The following is a 21779-nucleotide window of genomic DNA, read 5'->3' as shown; positions in this document are numbered from 1 at the left end:
TTGTGAATTTTAGGGACCCCCGTCTGAGGTAGCCGGAAAGGAGGGTTCTAATAGCTCCAGGAGTCCACTTCCCATGGCCTCCCTCACCCCCTCACCCCTCACCCCTGCCACCCATCTAGCATTTCTGCCTTTGTTTCTCTTTTCTCAGCATCGAGGCAGGCTTTACTTCAGTTGATGTATCCAAGACCCAGGGCATTCTAACTATGGAGAGAGACTTTTATTCTATGTTTGCAAACTGCGGTCCTGGAAGGTAACTGGATTTGCCCAAGGTCATACACTGGCTCTCTGGCACAGAAGATGAAACTTAGGTTCCAGTGTTGAAAGGACAGCATCATCAGCTCATTATTCATGTGCCTGTTTACCAAATAATTTCTAAGTCTCTAGTAGATGTCATATAGACATTATTAAATAAGAGCAGTGGCTAGCGGGCCCAAATGTGGTGTTGGAGCTCCGAATGAAGATAAATGGGGTTACAAGACTAGAGCGAAACAGGTTGTAGGGGGCACTGTTTTATACAGGGTAGCTACAGAAGGCAGGGTGGTGGAGTGGTGGCCATGAACAAGCAGAAGCAGATGAGGAGAGGCAGGCTGAAATCCCAGCTCAGCAGAACCTGAGCAGCCTTCCCAAATTCAGAGGGTGCAGTGGCAGACAGATCCCAGGGACCTCAGCCTCTCCCTCCACGAAGTTCAAGGGGACCTCTGCAGAGAAAGGCCTGGCATCTACCAGGCACTATTGATCTAGTGTCTCCCAATTTGTAGGCAAGGCCCTGGGGCTTAGCTTCCTACTGAAGGTCTTTGTGAGTCGGTTGAGACCTAGGGAGAGCTCACACATGAGTCACTGGGGAGCGAGTGGGAGAGCTGGCTGGAAGCCGTTTGTAGTTGATGAGGACGGATGAGCCTGGATTAATTAGCCGCGTGAAGCTGTGAATACATTGACGGGTCACAGGGCTCTGAAGCTGTTTAATCTGCCTAGCGGTAGGTAATAGTAACTGCCGCTCCTGGCGCAATGCTTTAAGGGAGGTTTCCATATGGAGTTCTGCCTTCAAGTTGTCAATCCTTCTGAATGTCTCTCAGGGAGGTAGCAGGGCCTCTCAGCAGTCAGGCCTGGGGGTGGGGGCGGGGGCGGGGGCGGGGGCGGGGAGCTTGCCATAAAGCTTCGATTGGATTAGAAGAATCTTTGAAAATTAAGCCTCACATACAAGAGCAAGCTTCAAGTCATGCTCAGCATGAAGCCTTTCTCGTGTTCCCAGCTGGTACCTGCACTTCAAGCTCCAAAGCCTTTCTTCGTGAAGACCACATCCTGGGGTTCCGAGGCTGGGGCGGAGACATGCCTTCCCCTTCACTTAGATTCATTTGTGTGTGAGCGTGCATGAGGAGTGCACGTGTGTGTGTGTGTGTGTGTGTGTGTGTGTGTGTGTGTGTGTGTGTGCCTACATGCCATAGTGTGTGTATGAAAGTCAGAGGACAACTTTTGGGAGTCAGTTCTCCTTCCACTGTGTGGGTCTCAGGGATCAAACCTTGGTCATAAGGTTTGCCATCAAGTTCTGCTGAGACACTGTGCCAGCCTTGTTTGACCTGTAAAAGCCACTGGTATGAACTGCACCGAGAACTGTAATCTTTCTTTCTTTCTTCCTTCCTTCCATTTTTTGTGATAATAGGTAAATCCCATTGAAAGATGGGCTTGAGACTTCTTGCCTATGTTGTTTTTATTGAATAAAATTTATTTTTCAAAATATGACACTGTGGCGGTCACTGTTGCTCATCACCATCACTTTCTGTGTCTTCTCCACCACCTACTTCTTGTCCCTGTGACTGGCACTGGCTGGTCCAATATAAACAGGAGTGATGTGTATCTCCGGTAGCCCCGCTGGCTTATGTCCCATGATGCCACCTAAGAACCCTCCTTGCCCCAGGGAAGTCTCTCTGTAGCATCCTTGTTACTGAGGAGTACAGAATGTCATCGGGTGGGTGGAACAGCCTCTAACAAGAATTTGAGAAGGTATAAGTGAGTATATACCACTTAACTCTTCTGCTTCTGGGTGAACTCACTCATTATGATAATTTCTAGTTGAATCCATTTGTCCACAAATTTCGGGAATTCCTTGTTTTTAATAGCTGAGTAGTATTCCATAGTGTAAATGTACCACAGTTTCTCTATCCATTCTTCTACTGAGGGACACGTAGGCTGTTTCCATGTTCTGGCTATTATGAATAAGGCAGCTATGAACATGGTTGAGCATTAGTCCAAGGGGTACGTCCCCATGAAAAACTTTACCTACCAGGAAAGTGGGTCAGAGGGGAGGACATCCTATTGAGACTTTAGGTGTGAGAAGCCTGGGAGAATGAGGAAATAGAAGGATCCCAGAAGGTCCTGGAAAACTACAGGCAAGTCTGGGCCCTGGGGTCCTCCTCAAACTATGGCACCAGCCAAGGAAAATATAGGCAGTAAACTTCGAACCCCTACCCAGACTAGCCGATGGACAGGACATTCTCCACTGTTCAGTGGAGAAGGAGATCTGACTTTCACACAAACTCTGGTGCCCCATATTTGACCATGTCCCTTGGATGGGGAGGCCTGGTGGCACTCAGAGGAAAGATAATAGGTCACCAAGGAGAGACTTGATACCCTATGAGCATATACAGGGGGAGGAGGTCCCCCTCAGTCACAGACATAGGGGAGGGGAGTAGGGGGGGAAGCGGGAGGGAGGGAGGAATGGGAGGATACAAGGGATGGGCTAACAACTGAGATGTAATATGTATAAATTAATGATAAAAAAAAGAAAAAAAAAAGAACTTGAGAAGGAGGAGAAACAGTGGGAGAAACAGTGTTTAAAAAGGGAAGGAGGGCCAGAGGAGAGCAAGGCATCCTGCTCCATCTTGTCCTGAACTTTGGAGCTAAGTTAGAAGTTCTAGCAGCAGCAAACCCAGTGTTAATTTATGTGTGTCATAGAAGGCAGGGAAGAGCCATGAATTATAATAGTAATTATATGTATCAGACCCCCGTGAGGTCTGATGTCAGTCATAGGAGAACTGGGGACTACACCGCCCTTCCCCACTGGCTGGAAATTCATGGAGACGGCTTTTTCAGGCTAGCTCTCTGCCTGAGGGCTTTGCTTGCTTGCTCCCCTCCCATTTCGCCGCCTCACTGCAGTAGAGGCCCTGATGAATTACACGGGTCTGAGGCTTTCCACTAGGTCCCAGTTCCCTGCAAGTGAGGTCAAGGGAAAGAACATCCATTTCCCCCTTCTCAGTTAATAAAAGCTACAATCGGAGGTATTTGAGGTTTCAGCTAGAATGCCAAAGGGCTTCAGAATTCCTGTTTAGAATGCCAAAGGCTGATTCAGGTTTGGCTGGGGACCTGACTGCATGGCCTGAGAATATTATAAGGCTGGAAAAAAATCTCCCAGGACTGAATGTTTTTCCCCCCCAGCTAATCAGTAACTTCCTCCTTTATTCTCACTTTAGTTGCCTCATGACCCTGCAGGGGGAAACAGGTCTTGATAGTTGTAATTAAAAGGAGGAGATTTAACATGAGAAAAAGATGTGATTTTTAATTGAAGCAACTAGAAGGAACTACGAAGCAAGGAAACCAGGTTCGGAGGCACTGGAAACATTTTGCAAATGTCACGAAACAGGAAACGCGTGTCTCTGGTCACATCTACTACATCATATCATGTCATATTGTACCACATCATGTCATATCACATGTCTACCACCTCTCTATCCCTTCCTGCTTAGACACTATACAGGCAAGTTGTGCATGGCTGTCTCTGAGGGCTAGGGTTATGGATGAGTGTTACCTTCTTTGCTTAGGTGTGTTTTTCTAAATCTTCAGTCCATGACTTTGGATTTCAATTATGAAGAAATTCATAAGAGCCTCTGCTTAGGAGTTTCAAAAGTACATGTAGAGAGCTCCTCAACCCCAAGAAATCCTGGAGGGATAGAGTGAAACCATGGGCTTGGAGTATCTCTCTGCAATGCATTCTGGGAAGCCAGGTAGGTAAGGGCGGAGCCTCTGGTTTAGAGGCCCTCTCTGAAGTAACCTTGGTCACCTGTTTCATTTATCAGCCTGTGCTTCAGCATCTGGGAAAGGGTATGGCCAGTCGACACGTTGCCAGATTTGTGGTATTTAAATGAAATAATAAGTGGAGGTGCCATCGGCATAGAGTATTTGGTTAGTGCTACTCAGCTACTAATACTTCTCTGCCTTGAGACCCCGGCCTGGTTAGGAGCAGTGGATCAGGCAGGGACCTGATTCAGAGGACTTCCCAGGACAATGGGGGTTGCAGTTGGAGCTGGAGCATTGGTGACCTTCTCATCACTACAGTAACTAACATTTCAGTAGTGTGTGTCTCATGCGTTATCTCCTGTCACCATCCTGAAACCCTGTGGGCAACATGCTACCACTTATTACAAATGAAAAAAAATCCCCGAGACTTAGGAATATAGGGTGATCTTCTCAAGGAAGACGCCACAGCAGTCAGTAGAGCTGGGTTCAAATCCGAGCCAGCTTGATGCCAAAGTCCACATTCTTTTTTTTTTTTTTTGAGATTTATTTATTTATTATTTATTGTATATGAGCGTTTTTATCTGCAGAAGAGGGCATCAAATCACACTACAGATGGTTGTGAGCCACCATGTGGTTGCTGGGAATTGAACTCAGGACCTCCCGAAGAGCAGGCGGTTGTCCAAACCACTGAGCCATCTCTCCAGCCCCGAAGTCCACATTCTTATCTGCTGCAATCGCTGAACAAGTTTCATAACCACGTACAATGATTCAAATACAAACATCATTACTGGATGCTACATGGCCTTGTGGTAGTCACTGCTCCCCCCAACCCCAGCCTCAGTTTACTCATGAAAACTGTGTATGTGATGTCATCCATGGCTCATAGTCCCCCCAAAGATGGAATGTGGGGAGATGAGAGAATCCGAGCAACACGAATGTCTGTTTACCATGCAGCTGTCCTTGGTGCCCTGGCTGGTCCCTGAGAGGTCATTCTTACAGTACCTGGGTTTTTTGAGGCAGTGACTCCAAGCCACGCTGCTGAAAAAGCAATTTTTTTTTTGGCTCTGGCTGTGTGGATAGATTTTTAATATTTAATTAGGGAGACCTTCTGCTTGGAGAGAGGGCAGGACTTGTTATTAAATCCTGCTGCTTGGTCTTTCTCACTCGCCCGTGGGAATATTCATTCATTTCCAGTCACACAATTTAATATTGCAACAGCTAATGGGGAGATGTTGATAATTTGTAAAAACTGGTTGGTCCTGAGGCTGTGGGGAAAAGCTCCTGCCCGGGCCTGCTACGTGAGCTGAAGCGGATTCTCTGGAGACCGGGGCTCCTGAGAGCTTCGTGTTCTCTCTCTAATTGCACTCACAGAATGCCTTCTGAATGTCAAGTGCCATGGTCGTGGTACAGTTGCAACCCTGAGGTTGGGATTCCTGCCCGCATCAGAACGGTAGGCTCTGCCGCCAGACACACAGGCTCGAAAAGTCTTTCTTGACATTTCCTAACTTCAACGCCAGGCATTAATCTTCTTTAGATTCAATTCCAAAGACCTGGGATCTCTCCCAAAGACATCCGTGGTGAACCAGCTTCCAGCCTGTAGGTTGGACCCTGCCAGTAGATAAGCTCCCTGTGTAAACATCGTAGAAGGATCTTTTGGAGACAACGGAGAGCAGGTAACCGTGGAGCATCTGGTACGTGCCAGTCTCATTGACAGGCATTGGTGAGCCGAGCCAGGCAGGGTCTTGTCCCTGGAGACTATGGTGTGGTACGTGAGGGAGAGAAGCTAAGAACCCCAGGTGTGAAGTGTTACAGCAGCAGAGGATGCTGCAAGAGGGTACGCTGGCACTGAGCGGGGAGTGGCTGGGCTCAGGGGGATGTGTAGGCTTGTAGGGGTTGCTTCCCCAAAGAAGTGATGGTGGGGATGAAATTCAAATAAATGGGGCTTAGAAGATGAGAAGCAGTGGTGTGTGTGTGTGTGTGTGTGTGTGTGTGTGTGTGTGCGCGCGCGCGCGCACGCGCGTGCTAGTGCATGTATGATGGGCAGGAAGATTCTCTGTGTGGAGGGAGGACAGGAAGGGCTTTCAAGAACCTTCTGTGCAGATGTGTGTGGGCAGAGGGAAATAGAATGCATTTAAGTGGGATATATTTGACCTTGTCCTCACTTCAAAGCCCTCTCTGGCTCCCATTGCCTGAGGTGAAAGGCTATGCTTTTGAATGTGACATTCAAGGTACTTTATGACCTATTTAACCTTCAGGTTCTGGTTGGAGAGATGGCTCAGAGGTTAAGAGCACTGGCTATTCTTCCAGCGGTCCTGAGTTCAATTCCCAGAAACCACATGGTGGCTCACAACCATCTATAATGAGATCTGGTGCCCTCTTCTGGCGTGCAGGTGTACATGCAGGCAGAAACTTGTATACATAATAAATAAATAAACCTTTAGGTTCTGTCTCTCCTATTCATGCCACGCTAGTTTCTCCTCTTCTCCCTCCCTGTCTCCGAGCTTACTGCTTCTACAGTTTGACTTCCTGATTGACACTTGCACACTTTGATTCCCTGATTGACACTTGCACATGTTGACTCCCTGATGGACACTCGCATACTTCGATTCTCTGTTGACAATTGCACAGGCCCACACATGCTCTTGTCTCCCCTCTGGTGTCTGCTTGCCTTCCCTCACCACTGGGTGTATCCCATTGTACCCACACCACCTGGGCTCCACTGACAGAGACCACATCTGAACAGTGCTTTCCCTAGCCTTACAGCACTGCAGAATGTGCACGGGCCTGCACTGGAAGCACTTCAAATGCTCTTCACGGTTCTGAGTGTGACGGGGAAGGGGAACAAGTCTTAAAGGAGTCTCTTCAGTGGAAAGCGCTATGCCAAATGCGTTTCATACCCTCCACTCACCACATTTACAAGGATTATTTTGCAGTTCCCATTTCTTCTGTCAGGAAAGCCTCATTAGTAGCTGTCAGGCTTATGCACCCTTGCTTTCGCCGACCCACTGGTGAAAGGGGCTCACTGGGGTGCTGGAGAAGGGTGGGACTATCACCCCAATCCCTTCCCTGTTATGATAGGGCGAACTTTGAAGATTATAAAGAGTTTCCTCAAGCAAGACCTGTTCTAGCTGTTTTACCATTTAAAAAACACCTTCCCATAATGTCTTCTTATAGGTGCTGTAGTGACCATCAGTCAACTTGATACACCCAGGAAGATGGAACAACAATTAAAACAACAACAACAACAACAACAACAACAGCCTTCCATCAGATTGGCCTCTTGGCCTCTGGCATGTCTGTGAGGCATTTTCTTATAATTGCTAATCGATGCAGGAGGGCCCAACTCACTGTGGGCTGTTCCATCCCTGGGCAGGTGGGCCTGGGCTACATAAGAAAGGAGCTGTGCAAGCCACAGGAAGCAAGCCAGTAAGTAGCATTCCTCCATGGTCGCTGCTTTAGTGCCTGCATTGAACTTCTGCCCTGGCTTCTCTCCATGATGATTGTAACTTGTAAACAAAATAAACCTTTTTACAGCATCGAAGAAACACACTAGGACAATAGGATACTAAAAAAATGAACCATCTGTGGTTCATTGAAAAACATGTCTCAGGCTCATTAAAAACACATGAATTTTTATAGGAAGACCATATCATTCAAGATTGCCAGCCAAAATGCACTAGCTATTATTAATTTATTCTTAATAGACAGCTTTCTTACAGATTAGCACTCTAATTACTCCTGAAAAAGTGTGCAACTGTGACATGAGACTGCCGATTAAAATGGTCCAGAAGATAAATTGAAGTCTTCGGCGGAGAGTGTTTCGGCATTCTCCCCATCTTTCAACAAGAGCATCTGTCATCCTGGAGGGCCATGCAGATTCCTACTCATTCCTGATCTTCCTGAGGACTCTGAGGTCCAGCAGTCATCCAGGGCACTTTACAGTGGGCTGGAGTACTTTACAGTGAGCTGGGGTACTTTACAGTGGGCTGGGGTGCTTTACAGAGGGCGGGGGTACTTTACAGTGAGATGGGGTACTTTATAGTGGTCTAGGGTACTTTACAGTGAGCCAAGGTGCTTTACAGTGTTCTGGGGTGTTTTATAGCGAGCTGGGGTGCTTTACAGTGAGCTGGGGTTCTTTACAGTGATCTGGGTTACTTTATAGTGGGCTAGGGTGCTTTACTGTGAGCTAGGGTGCTTTACAGTGAGCTGGGGTTCTTTACAGTGAGCTGGGTTACTTTATAGTGGGCTAGGGTGCTTTACAGTGGTCTGAGGTGCTTTAGATTGAGCCAGGGTGCTTTACAGTGAGCTGAGTCCTTTACATCGGGCTGGAGGAACTTTTCAGTAGGCTGGGTGCTGTTGACTGAGCTTCCTGCAAGGGAAGTGTGCAAGAAACACAGGGATGAAGGAGCTGAGGGTAAACATCTTTTTTTGTGTGTTTCCCTGTAAGCCTGCATCTTACTTTCTTTTTTCTCCTCTAGTTCAGCCATTCTTAATCTGTGCGCTGAGACCCCTTTGGGGGTCACATATCAGATATCCTGCATATCACATATTTACAGTAGCAAAATTACAGTTATGAAGTAGCAATGGACTAATTTTATGGCTGAGAGTCACCGCAACACGAGGAACTCTATTAAAGGGTCTCAGCATTATGAAGGGTGAGAACCGTTATTCTACGTCTTTTATGTTTGCCAAGACTTACTCAAATAGAAAATTGTCTGCCACAGTAATGTAGCCATGGAATGGGAGCTTAAGGGATTTTCTTACGTATTTACAAGTGGAAAATTCATTTATATGTCAGTGGAGGCTCATTCCTGTCAGCGTGTGAGTTCAGGATGATTGAGCCTCTCATGGTAAGGTATTTTGCATCAAGAAAGGTGGAGAAATGGAGAGAGCTGGCTGCCGAACCCAGACACTGGAATGATTACAATGTTATTTCTGTCACATGCTTCCTGTGAGGCTTATGAGTGGCTTCGCTTGGCCAGGGGCCTCATCCGTAAAGGGCACGCATTCCTCAGGGCCTTCCAGGGGGATGTGAGGAACCAGGGACTTGTTTCTAAAACATGGTACTCAGAAGGTGGGCAGTAGGTTGTGATGCGTTTCCTGTCCCTCTGGTCTACCCATGTGCAAAGAAAGGCGGGATGTTAGTCCACACAGACATCTGTGGTCACCCCGCCCATGTGCCAGCCTGGCTCTATCAACAAGGTACAAAATGGAGGTCGGCCATCCTGTCCCCAAGAATGTCAACAATGCAAAGAACACTGGCCAGTAGGAATGACTGAGGCGAGCATGGGGGGCAGCGATGGGAGACTTGGGATCTGGGCCAGCACCCCCAATTCTGGGATAGGGACTTCCACTTTCTTGTTCCTCTCTTCCTTCTGCCACAAGCCCCAGGAGGACACTGGGTTTCTACTTTACCAGCATTGGTTGACTCTCTCTATTTTTAGTTTATTAATCAGCTATGAATTCTGTCTTGAGAATGGTCTCTAAAGTCATTTGAACCCATGCTATTTTCAATTTTTATGAATTTCCTCTCAAGACAGCAAATTTCATTAAATGTATTCATTTGTGGAAGTCAACCTTATTTTAATCAGTCCTAATTTACTTCTCTTAATCACCTAATTTCAGCATGTTTGGGATTGCGCAACCACTCACATACTTGCTTAACAAACCCATCAAAGCATCCATTTCTACCATAGTCAGGTATCAGCAGAGAAGACAGAGGGACATTTATTGAACAGCTGCCTGTAAAGATAAATTAATACTTTTGTGCTCACTAATCTCCCTCTATGCCCTAATAATCCTGGGTGGTAGCGGTCTCCCCATCATGCCATTCGCTAAGCCAGCTCTCAGGAAACTGAAGTGATGCACAGTCACCAGAGCCATCATTCACCCTGGCGTCTGAAGGCAGATTACACTTCCGGTAAAATGCTGTAATGGTGGCGTGGCTTATGCAAAGTGGTGATGCACTGATGCAATGCCTGGCGTGCTTCTCTTTCTGCCCTCTCCCTTACGCATCAGAAAGATGAAGTCATTCTGTCTGGAGCTTCTAAGCGTTGAGTCTCGGCATCTCCAGTGCCTTGTTTACCCTTGACCTCCTTGCTTGCATTTTGGAAAAGGTTTGTAAACTCCGGAGGCCACCGGAGGTCCCACCCAGCAGCTGGCTTTTTCCCTGTTGCGCCTGTGGCAGAGGGATCGCTTAGGATAAAGCATAGTAATTGTTGTGGCTTGGTGGCGACCTGGATGAACAGCCGGCTGTATATTTAATGCCAGGCATGTTTATTTGCCTCTGGCCAATGAGCAGGCTGCATGCTTAGGGATCTTCACTTAGGTGGTTCTTGGGGAAAATTGAGGGCATGTATATCAAGCAATTTTTGAATTATGGCTCTATTAGCGTCTGTGAATGTCTCCCCGGGGAAGCCAGGAAAGCTCTATTAGTTGAGCAGTTTAAAGCAGGATTGGAGGAAGCAGTGGGGGAATATCCCATAGGGAACAATAATTATAAACAGCAGTTCCATGTAAACAGGTCTTAATGTGTTTTCTATATTGAATTCCTGAGAGCGAGGTCTTGTGGCATTCCAGCGCCCCCTCCAGGGCCTAGCCCCTGCGCGCTGGCGCCTGGGGGCCACTTTGGGAAGCTGAAGAGGAGCCTGGGGGCAGGGACACTGGTTCTCTAGGTGCCAGGGACCTTTTGGACCTTAGCAATGCTGAGCCAGTCTGGCTGTGCCCACTGTCTGCCTGTGGGCCATGTGATGGCCATGACCACCGGGAGACTGCTTGAAAGCAGCTTGGGTGAGTCATTTTCTCTTTGTGTCCTTGCGAAGTATTTGTAGACAGCGTTAGGACTGAGTCAAGATCTTACACAGTGTATTTCAACTAAGCCTTCCAATATGCTAGAGATGGACCCCATCACCCCATTCACAGAAGCAGGAGTCACTAGTGAGCAGATGGCACAGCTCAGTCTAAATCTGTTTTATTCTTAAACTCTCATTCTTAGGGGTTATTTCCGTAACGTCAGATAATTTCTATACTTTTCAAAGGGCTTGCATGGCCAAGCATTCCAGGACCCGTGCCTTGTCCGCACAAGAAGCTTGAGGGTCTCATTTTGGGTTTTCAGTATTTCTTTAACTTATTTAGACTATAAAAACTTATTTAGGCTATAAATAGAAGTCTTCCTCTTTAGTGCTGTGTGGCTGCTTTCTGACTCCTGTATCACGGAGATAAAGACCTGGGACCACTGTATAAACCCTAGGCTGTGCCCATAAAAACATCCTACCTGATGTTTGTAATAGCAATGATTCTGTAGAGAAATGCTATGCCCCTGGGTCACATTACTCTTGACTACCCCGAAAGCCAGAAAGCTGTGTGCCTTCTTACGTCAGTAAAGGAAAGTCATGGGGTCATGAAGACTTCATGGCTGGCCACACCTCACATTTCACCCATTGCTTTCCAAAGTTGCATAAAGGTAACAAGTTCTTTAATGGAGGGAAATCACACACGGGGAGCTCAGTCGGTGGGACAGATGGCTGGGTTAAAGTGGAGTGTTGGGAAGACGGCGCTTTCATTTGCCAATTCTTACAAAGTGGTCCTAAAGGGGAGTCTGACGATCATAACCTGGAAAACACTGATTTAATGAAGCTGCTCATTCCACAGCTGTAAAGTGATTCCAAAGTGCCTGGGGGCTGGTACCAAGGTGAGAGTCTCAGTCTCTATACATCAGGGAGGGAGTAGAAAGGGTTAATGAGCCGGTAACTGGAGGAAGAAAGCCAAAGCCTAGTAGACATGAGCAAGAGGTATGTGTGGGGTATGGGTGCTGGAGTCTTTATTGGTGAATTTGAAAGCATTTGCTGTGTGCACTGGGCCACCAAATGCACCCAAAGGTATAAAAGGAAGTTTTGGCAATAAATCCTCAGGCAGGCGAACCACACACTTCTTTGTTCATTCATTCTGCAATATCTCCAGGCCACCTGCTATGTGTTTGGTTGTCCTCGTGATGACTTCTCCTTCGGTCAGCTGCTCCCTCTGGCTACAGGATAAACTAGGCTTGCAGGCTTCCTTCAAGTGGAACACAGCCACTGAGCAGAACAGAGAGTGACATGCCCATGTCAAAACAGTGTGAAGGCCCCAGAGCAAGGCGCTCCAACAGCTCGGCCGTAGCTCAGCAGTGCTCTGCTTAGAGAGCCTAAGTCTCATTTCTGCTTGGGGCGGGGAATAGGTTTTTTTTCATTGTAGTTCTCTTGAGAAAGGCTGAGCTCTGAAAGCCAACTTCTCAGGTTTGAGTCCCAGCTTGCTGCCTCCTTAATTGAGTGGCTTCAGTTCTTTGTGCTTCGTGCGTAAGATGGGGGGAGGTGATGGTGCTCAAGGACCAAATGAATTTTTAGTCCTCTGAAGTTCAGCCGAACACAGATCAAGACTGCCTGAAAAATTGCACACATCTGTTCTGAGGAAACATGCAGCCATGTTTCCCAATGTTGGTTCCTGAACAACACAGGGTAATACTTATTTGTATAGCTCTCATACTGTGTTAGGGCTTACCTCTTATCTAGAGATGGTTTAAAGCAGACAGGAGGTTGTGAGGAGGCTTTGTGCAAACCCATAAGGGTTTTGATATCCATGGGCATTCCAGACCTAATCCCCTGAGGACATGAAGGCATCACTCTTTGAAATGTATTTTAAAATATTGCTTGACAGGGAGATCTTAGTAAATGTACCTATTATAATACAGTCCTATTCTTTTTCTCTTGTAAAACCTCTAGGGCCCTTTCCTTTAGCCTTAGCACTGCTGCTGTGCCCCCTCTTCTGTTAGGCACCGTCTGTTTTCCTGTCTTCAGCTAGGAGACTTGGAATCTTCTAGAGAGAGATGGCATTTAGTGCAGCATCATTCCATGCTCAGGGAACACCCTCTCACACTGAATCTCACGGCACCCATGTGAGACAGTAACTTTCTACCCATGTTGCAGATTTAGAAGGTGAGTTTCAAGGAGGTGACGTTCACTGTGTATGGTAACACTGTGCATACTACAGTCTTGGGATTCAAACCCTGTAGCTTAAGAAGTGGGCACGTTACCCAGCATATAGCACACCAGCTCATTCCTTAAACCCAAATTTCCCAGGAGGCACAGCTTAAGCTGACTTCTGGAAAGAACGTATCACATCAACCCTCTTTAAGATGAGGCAAATCTGAAGGCAGCCACAATGCCAAGATTACACTTTCAACAAAGAAACAATAAACCATGAAAAATACAGTTTTACATGTCAGGCTCAACCACTGACCAAATGTCTGCTGTGGTGGTTTGAATGGCCCCCATACAATTCATGTGTTTGAACGATTGACCCATAAGGAGAGGAACTATTAAAAAAATGTGGCCTTGTTGGAGGAAGTGTGTCACTATAGGAGTGGGCTTTGCGGTCTCCTATGCTCAAGCTATGCCCAGTGTGACGCACAATATCTCCTGGCTGCCTTAGGCTCAAGATGCAGAACTCTCAGCTACCTCTCCAGTACCATGTCTGCCTGCACGCTGCCACATTTCCCGCCATGATGATAATGGACTAAACCTCTGAAACTGTAAGCCAGCCCCAGCAAAATGTTTTCCTTTATAAGAGTTGCCTTGGTCATGGTGTCTCTTCACAGCAATAAAACCCAAACTAAGACAGTTGCCTCGGTAGGATTTTTTTTTGTGTGTGTAACTCAAGAGCAGTCAGAGTCCAAAACTATAAGGAGGAAGGGGACACAGGCTGGGCAATTATTGATGCTGACAGACTAAAAGTAGAAAGCCAAGGAGAGCATAAATGGAGGCCAGTTCCAGGGGACATCACAGTAGGGTGCCCTGAGGCGCAGGGTAGCGACGACATCTTGGGTCTGGAGGCTGAGAAGACACACACACACACAGAGGTGAGGTGGAAGTCAGGAGGAGCAACCTAGACACAGCCTAGCTCTTTGCTTTGTGTGCTGCTTTGAGGGAAGCAACGGAATGACGGTGTCACTTACTCACTGTCAAGGAGAGCGGACCCATGGGGGAACAGTGCTGAGCACACTAAACAAACAAAAGCCTCCAGTGACCTGCTCCAGAGTCTACTGAAGAGGGAGCTGCATCTTGTGCACATCTGCTTCAGCTGTCGTGCTGGTTTGTCTGGGAATTGTATCCTGGCCAGAGCTTAAGCACAGGGCAGGTCGCTGTGAATGAAGGCTAAGCCAATTGCAGTGAATTACTCAAACATTACGTGAACCAGAGAGCAACATGCTTGCCCGAGAATGGCGAGGCTTCCTATTAATGTCTCTCCATTCCTCTCTCGCTTTTACTCATGCGCCTCTTTCCACCCTGGCATGTTTTATCTCTATTCTGTACCTCTCACCTTCCTATCTTACCTTTCCTTTTCTTCCCTTTCTGTAACTGGAGATGTTATGAACTTACTTGGTAGCTTTTTTTTTTCTTCTTCTTCTATTACATTTATATTGGCTTTTCTTAATGTAAGACGCAGGTGTCAATCCCAAGCAATCTGCCTCATGATTTCTAGCATCTGAATCCGAGTATCCTAATGTCATTTTGTCCTGAGGATCACAGGATGGGCGTACAGGCTTGGCTTCCTGAGGCTGGAGACAGAGAGGGGTGTAGTGGGCACCTCTTCTTATACGGTAAGGGATTCCTGAAAAGATTCATGTACTAAAAATTTAAAGCAGATAAACGGAATGGTTTTTATTTTTATTTTCTTGAACAGAGTCTGGTTCAACGCACTCACTTCCACTTGGACATGTTTCCCCCCAAACCCTGCTCAGGGCTTATGATCTTTGACAGAAAATTAAAATTCGCAATGCGCTACTGTGTTTGCTAGAGTATATTGCAAAGTACAGTCCTCAAAACTTGGTGCCCCGGTTTTAGGAGAGTCTGAGCTGTAGGACGAGTCTGGGGACAAGCAGAGACACAGCAGGATGATCAGATTTGGGATCTTCAAGCTGAATAGAGGGTAGAAGGCCTGGCCCTGGGCAGCTCTCCCTGTCCTCTGGAGATGGGAAAGGCCAGGACTCCTGAACACAGTGTCCTGCTGGCGAAGGAGAAGGGGAGATGTTCCTGACCACACAAGCAGAGAAGTTGGCAGACAGAACTGGGAAGCACCCAAAACAGGAGCCGGGGTGGGGGTGGGGGTTGCCCTCAAGCTGAATGAGATGCGGGAAGAGCTTCCCATTAGCATTGGAATAAGGATTTTTTTTTGGGGGGGGGGAGGATGTCAAAATGCTGGTGGCAATGAATAGACTTGGTAGACAGGATGGAAAAAGTAGGAGGAAGTGAAGGAGGTGTCCTTGTCTTCTCCTATCCTTGGCAAGCTGGGTCATGGACAGGGCTTAAAGCAAACAGACAAGCAATCAGGGCCAAACGTGTTCAAAGCATGACTACATCTACAGAAGCCCTGAAAACCCAGCAAAAGGAAGAAGATGCAAGAGGAAAGCTTGAGATTATAGAGGAGAAATGCATCTGTTCATGCATCTCGGTTCATTAAGAGTTTTTTTTATTGTTTAAACATGACACGGATATGCATGTGTCTGTGTGTGGGTATGTGCATGCATATGTGCATGTGCCAGCAGAGTCCAGAAGAGGGTGTTGGATCCCTAGAAGCTGGCGTTATAGGCACTTGTGAACTGCATAATGCATGTCCTAAGAACCAGACTCAGGTCTTTTGCAAGAACAGTATGCACTTTTAACCACTGAGCCATCCCTCTAGCTCAGGGGAATTTACTATGAGGAATTTGGCTTGGCCCACCCTGGATGTGCTCTCTTATTGCTGCCCTTCACCCTAAAGGTAAATCTCTCCAGTCCCCCTCACATTGGTGCTGACAAGAGGTCAGGTCTGCTACTTCTCATCTTTCCTCTAATGCTGAGAAAATGTAACCTGAGCCCTTATATTACTAGCATTCTGGATCAATAAGTCTATCCATTTCTGAGCTTTTAAGTGTATGTATTTTATTTCATATTCTATTATAGCAATTGAAGACATACTTTTAAGAGGCTTTCACATTGTTTTCCTAAGGCCGTCACAACAAATTACTACAAGCTGATAGCTAAACTAGCCAAAATTTATGCTGTGCACCAGAGGCCAGAAGTTCAATATCTTAGGCTGAAATTAAGGAGTTAGCAGGGCCGCATAGGAAACTAATTCTTTGCCTCCTCTAGCTTTGGGCCCAGGGGACTGCCAGCACACCTTGACTTATCGGCACATCACTTCAAGCTCTGTTTCTGTCTCTCTGTCATCTCACCCGTCTGTGTCTCAACTCTATCTGCCTCTCAGGACATTTGTGCTGGCATCTAGGACCCACCCAACAATCCAGGATAATCTCATCTCAGGCCCTTTAGCTTTGTCACATCTGTAAAGAACCTTTTCTTTTAAGGTAACCGATATGCATTCCAGGGGCTCACACCTGGTCGCTTTGCACAGTCATTATCCAGCTTTCTACAAACCTGGCTGTATCAGGTTGTGAAAAATAGCCTAGATGGCCACTGAGTGGATTAGCCATACTCTGCATGTTCCAGGCACAATTTAAGCACAAACCTAACTATTCTTAGACAGAAGAAACCCAAAGTCTTGAACTAAGCCTTTAAATAGTTACTTCTTGGTCATTCTGTTTGAAGACAGAGCTCAAGTCTTGGGTTTTTTTTAGACCTATAAGTTTGGTGCATGCATCAACAATATGCAGCTTTTGTATATCATAGAACTGTTCGGATGTTCAAGTCAAATACTGCATGGGCAATGTATGAGGTGTTGACGTGTTAGACAAGTGATAAGCCTATAAATAATGGTTGAATCTAGGCGCTTATGGTAGTGGCTTTCTTTTTTTGTTTTGTTTTGTTTGTTTGTTTGTTTGTTTTTTGGACAGGGTTTCTCTGTAGGCTGGACTCGAACTCACAGAGATCCGCCTGTCTCTACCTCCCAAGTGATGGGATTAAAGGCGTGCGCCACCACGCCTGGCGGTAGTGGCCTTCTTAAAAACCATACTGAACCTCTTCACTATCGAGTGGGCTTAGCAAGCCTACAGAGTAGCAGTGTTAGTACATGTTTCTGCTAATATAGAATGCATAGAAAATTGATCCAAGGGCCCCGAAGAACCCTGATTCTTATTATTTCCCCAAGAATTGTAATTATTGCTGCTGCTCTTGTTTTTGGTTGAAGCTCTTCTAGAGCCTGTGCTATTAGTGATTTCATGAATGAGTTATGAGGGTATAATAAAATCATCCCTTTCTTAGACAGATGTAAGATATGGCTATAGGAAAAGCCTGTTTAAGAGACCCTGAGGTATGCCTTGCTGTCTCGGCCAGTAACTTGACCTGGAATAGCAGATACCTTCTGAAGTTGCTATGGCAGAGCTCATAGACATGGCTAGGGGTAAATACCTGGTGGAGATGAGGTTCCTGGTAAGGCTGGCCCACCAAGCAGCAGGTGAGCAGAGAGACCGCTAACAGACTGGTGAAGCTTTCTGAACTTCTAGAATCTGCTCACTTGCCCTCACCCCCTCCATAAGCACTTGCTATCCTCCATCAGGTGGAAGCGATGATGAGTTCAGAGACTGGCAGCTACTGTAGGGAAAGTGGAGCATCCATGGTGACACAGCATACAGGGTGTTGCTAGAATTCTTATTTGGGAAACGTCTATACCAACCGCCATACCAATTGTTCCCTCCCAAATCCAAAGGAAAGGATTATACTGCCCAGGGACATAGCCATAGCAGTGCATGTTTTTCCCCCTAATGAATACTACATTCTTTTTTTATTGGAACGCTTTCAGGTCAAAGGAGTGTTAAGCACAGATGAAGCACAGCCATAGGTAGGAAGGTTGGCCTTTTCCCCACGTGTCTTTCATTTAATCTTTTACGCAGCTATAGGAGCATGACTGCGGCTGTTACGAATTGAATTACACCCCCCCCCCCAAATTGTTATAAATTGAATTGCACCATCCCGAAAGGCTTATTGAAGTTCTAACCACAACGCTTATTTAGAAACAGGTCTTTGCAGATGTAATGAAGTTGAGATGCAATTATTAGAGAGTCCCTGACACAACGTGACTGCTGTCCTTATAAAAAGAGAAAACGACCATGTGAAGACAGACGCACAGAGGGAGAAGAGCCTCGGTCGGTGCTGACAGTGATGCCGTGCTGCTGTAAGCTAGAGGGCACCCGGAGTACCATAAGGTAGAAGAGGGCAGGACGGACCTTTCCCAAGATGCCCCAAACTCCAGAGTCTGCCAACACCTTGATTTTGGATGTCTAGCCTCTGGAACCCGAAAGGGTGCTTGTCTGTTATTTTAAAACTCCTAATTTGTAGTAACTTGGTATGCAGCACCTAGGAAATTAACAGAATGATTGTACTGATCCCTTTTTTCTTACAAATGAGGAAGATGGAAGAGAGAAGGGACTCACCGAAACTCACAAACAACGCAAGGCTCACCCAGGACTGGATCCCAACTCTTCTGATCCTGGGACCTGACAACTCTGCACCTCTCTAATATTGCCCCTTAGAGAATATGTTAAGAATAAGACTAAGGTCCTAGAGACACCACTGATGAGTCCCATAAAGATGCCTTCCTCTCCTTAGAGTGACATGTCACATGGACACTACGCCCTTTCCTGGAGGTGTGCTTTCCCTTCAGTATTCACCCTAGTAGGTTAAATGAGTTTGCGATGTCATTCCACACCTTATTGTGAGGGCTCTCGCTATAGGCTTAATGACACTGCAGACCTCATCTGGGCCAGCTTACTGCCTGATGGTCTCTAAGGCAGAAGATGGAGCTATAGAGGCAAGCTCTTCCACCAAGCAACTGAATCTTCGGAAATTTTGTTTAACTTTTCTCAACCTGTCAAACTTTTCTCAACAAAAGGCATAGTGACACCTGCTTTCCAGGATTATTTATTTATTTGTTTATCTTCCTTAGAGTGTTATTCTGCTGGTTGCATTCTCTCTTGAGCATAAAAACACTTAACTATCCTTGGTACATTATAGGTGCTGCATGAATGTTCACCCCCTCCTTTCCTTCATGCGGAGTTCCTAGAGATAGTACTAAGCATGGCCCCACTTTTTAGCTTTACTCCTCCCCATTTATATAACATCAGGCGAATGAGATATCCCCTCTGGTAGCAAAGCAGGAAGGTACAGTCTTTAGATGCACTAGTGGGCCCAGGGAGATGGATACTTATAGATACCAGTGGGAAGAACAGAACATTCTTATATCACCCCTAGCCTCATGAGGCAGCGGGCAGCATATACACTCACTTATGTGTCAGTTTGTACCTACTCTAAACCTCTGAGCAGGCCTGAAACATGGTCTCCCGAGGTCTGTTGAGCAACAGAGACACTATGTTGGTCAATTATGTCTGTTGTGGGTGGGTGGGCTGAGCTTGTGTATTTGATGGATTCACTGAAGAGACCACATCTCTCTATGCACGTAGGTCTGTTCTTACAGATTTTTAGATTTCAGGTGGCTTTTTTTTTCTTTTTAAAGGAAGAAAAGTTTTTCCAAATGCGCTTCAGTTTTCAACATCTCAGGGAATTAGGGTTATAAAACTATTGATTCACTACAGTTTTAGCTAACGCCTCCTAAATACAGGCCTAACCCAGACAGCTCTGTTAGCTGGGCTAGCTGAAGCAGAGATGAGGGACTTGGAGTTAGTTACCATCTCAAATCACAAAATGTAGTTAAAAGAACTAGCTCTAAAATTCCTTGGAGAAAAGATTAAAACACATCAGACAGAAAAATTCAAGACACAGATTGGATTTTTTTTTTTTGAGACAGAGTCTCACTCTGCAGCCCGGGCTGGTTTGGAACTCATGGTGTAGATCAGGATAGCCTCAGACTCACAGAGATCCATCTGTGTCTGCCTATGGGAGATCAAAGGCACATGTCATCACATACAGTCTAAAGAAGGAGACCCAGATACTTAAAAACAAACTTAACCAAGATGAAATTGAAGTAGACTCTTGGCTCTTGTTCAGGGGCTCAGTCAACCAAGCACTGTTACTGCTTGGTTTTTGGTCTACCTCAGCTTTGACTAGTTATTGATAAACAAACCATATTTCATTATTACCCAGTATTAGTCATACAATGCCCATTGGAGGGGAACTTCTGCCCACACTATGTAGTTATGAAAGAATACATATTGAATGCATTTGCATATGCTTTGTGTATGCACTGACTGTAAATGTTGAAGACTGGCATTGTTTAATACTCTGCTCATCAAATTGCAAATCTTTCCAGGGGCTTGGTTCTATGTGACAAAAATCAGAGACACTATACCAGGAACAATATATCACAAAAAGGAAGGAAAATTAATAGCGTTCCATTAAGTTTGTGAAACTTGCTACTAACTTTCTTTTGTGTGGCTTTTAATTCTTTTGTTTTCAAAATGTCTTAATTCAATTGCACACATTTGTAAGACATCGTATAACAATGTGGTACATGTATGCAGCATATGATAATCAAATCTGGGTAGTTTGAAATCCTATCAGCAGCATTAAATTATTTTGATTAGAGAATAATAATTACACATGTCTAAGGGTTATGGTCTGAGATATATATATATTACCAGCAGCATTGGGGTAATTAACATTTTCATCTCCTTGTCATTACTCAAACAGTCACATATAAGTACTAAGTTCTTGTATTCTACAGAGCAGTGCAGGAGACTGCAGTTTGAAAAACCTATTATGTATTTTATGTATAACCAGAAGAGAGGAACTCAAATGCTCCAAACCCACTACTAATTTTACAATCATAAACAATGCTGGTGACCCAGATTTATAGCTACATTCTCATTAAGAACTGGAAGTTAAAGTCACAGCTGATGAAATGGTTTTTAGAACAAGGGTCTTTATGAGGGTTGAGGGTTAGGGAAAGGAGCTAGTGTTTCTTAAATGCTTTCTAATTGTTAGGCACTGTGATTAGCATTTTTACCTCCCTATAATATTTTCAGCTGCTGCAAGTTAATCAACATCATAATGACTTTTAAAAGTCTTTGGCTTCTACCAAAACATGCATATTTATCAGACACCTTCCAGGAGAAGGAGTTTACATTGTGCTCTCACTCAGCAAACACACACACACATGCGCTTCACTGGCTCGGCACAATTCAGCACCACGGACAGCGCCAGGAGGGCAACTGGTTAGCTGGTGCAGGTTGCGCCCTCAAATCCTCCAGGACTCCGCGCTTTTTTTTTTCTGAACTAGTTCCACAACAGTCTAAGCCAGAAAACACGTTCGTATAAAACGGGGAAGCTGCGGGGCTCGCTTACCGTCCGACAAGTCAATCAGCCCAAGGTAGTGCAATAGTTTCAGAGAGGAACACAAGACCACCACTATCCCCAAGGTCTGGAGCCCTTCGGACTCTCCCTCGGTCAACATCTCCGATCCCGGGTTGGCAAGCAGGATGCGGGGAGGCATTTAAAGCTGTAAAACCGCGCTTCTTTTCTCGCTGTTCCGAGAGCACGTTTATTTCCACCAGGCTCGCTTCCTCTCACTTTCTCCCTCCCTCCTTTCTACTCCTCCCTCCACCTCTCTCCTCCTACCTTGCAATCTCTACGTTTTATGGTAATCTTTGCTTTTATTTCCCTGTTTCCTAAGGTAATTTCTCCAAAGGTTCAGCCAGCCCCTAAACATCTGCCAGCCGAGAGAAACAATAATTGACAACACCCCATGGCATATCCTCCTAAGGATTAAGGGGGCGTTGTGTGCCAGTGTACACAGTTTTAAAGACAAAGACATTGATTGCTTCAGATCCCAAATCCAGACATGAAAATGAA

The 21779-nt window shown here is 45.9% G+C and overlaps 1 protein-coding gene across 5 annotated transcripts in view; it reads right to left on the bottom strand.

Moving 5' to 3' along the window:
* KCNIP1 (potassium voltage-gated channel interacting protein 1) overlaps nt 1-21779 on the bottom strand; it is a 357410-nt gene that overhangs the window by 32166 nt on the left and 303465 nt on the right. Inside the window, exon 1 of one of the 5 annotated variants that reach the window (XM_084762894.1) lies at nt 21273-21429. The exons of the other annotated variants lie outside the window; for them this stretch is intronic. Coding sequence (XP_084619020.1) covers nt 21273-21420 — 148 coding nt within the window. The 5' untranslated portion in view covers nt 21421-21429. Of the gene's footprint in view, nt 1-21272; nt 21430-21779 lie in introns of those variants that run through there. 5 annotated transcript variants of the gene reach the window in all.

Source organism: Acomys minous (genome assembly GCF_964271855.1).
Source record: "Acomys minous genome assembly, chromosome: 16".
Classification (NCBI taxonomy): domain Eukaryota; kingdom Metazoa; phylum Chordata; class Mammalia; order Rodentia; family Muridae; genus Acomys; species Acomys minous.
The sequence above is the reverse complement of the archived record's forward strand: the minus strand, read 5'-3'. Positions and strand labels throughout refer to the sequence as shown.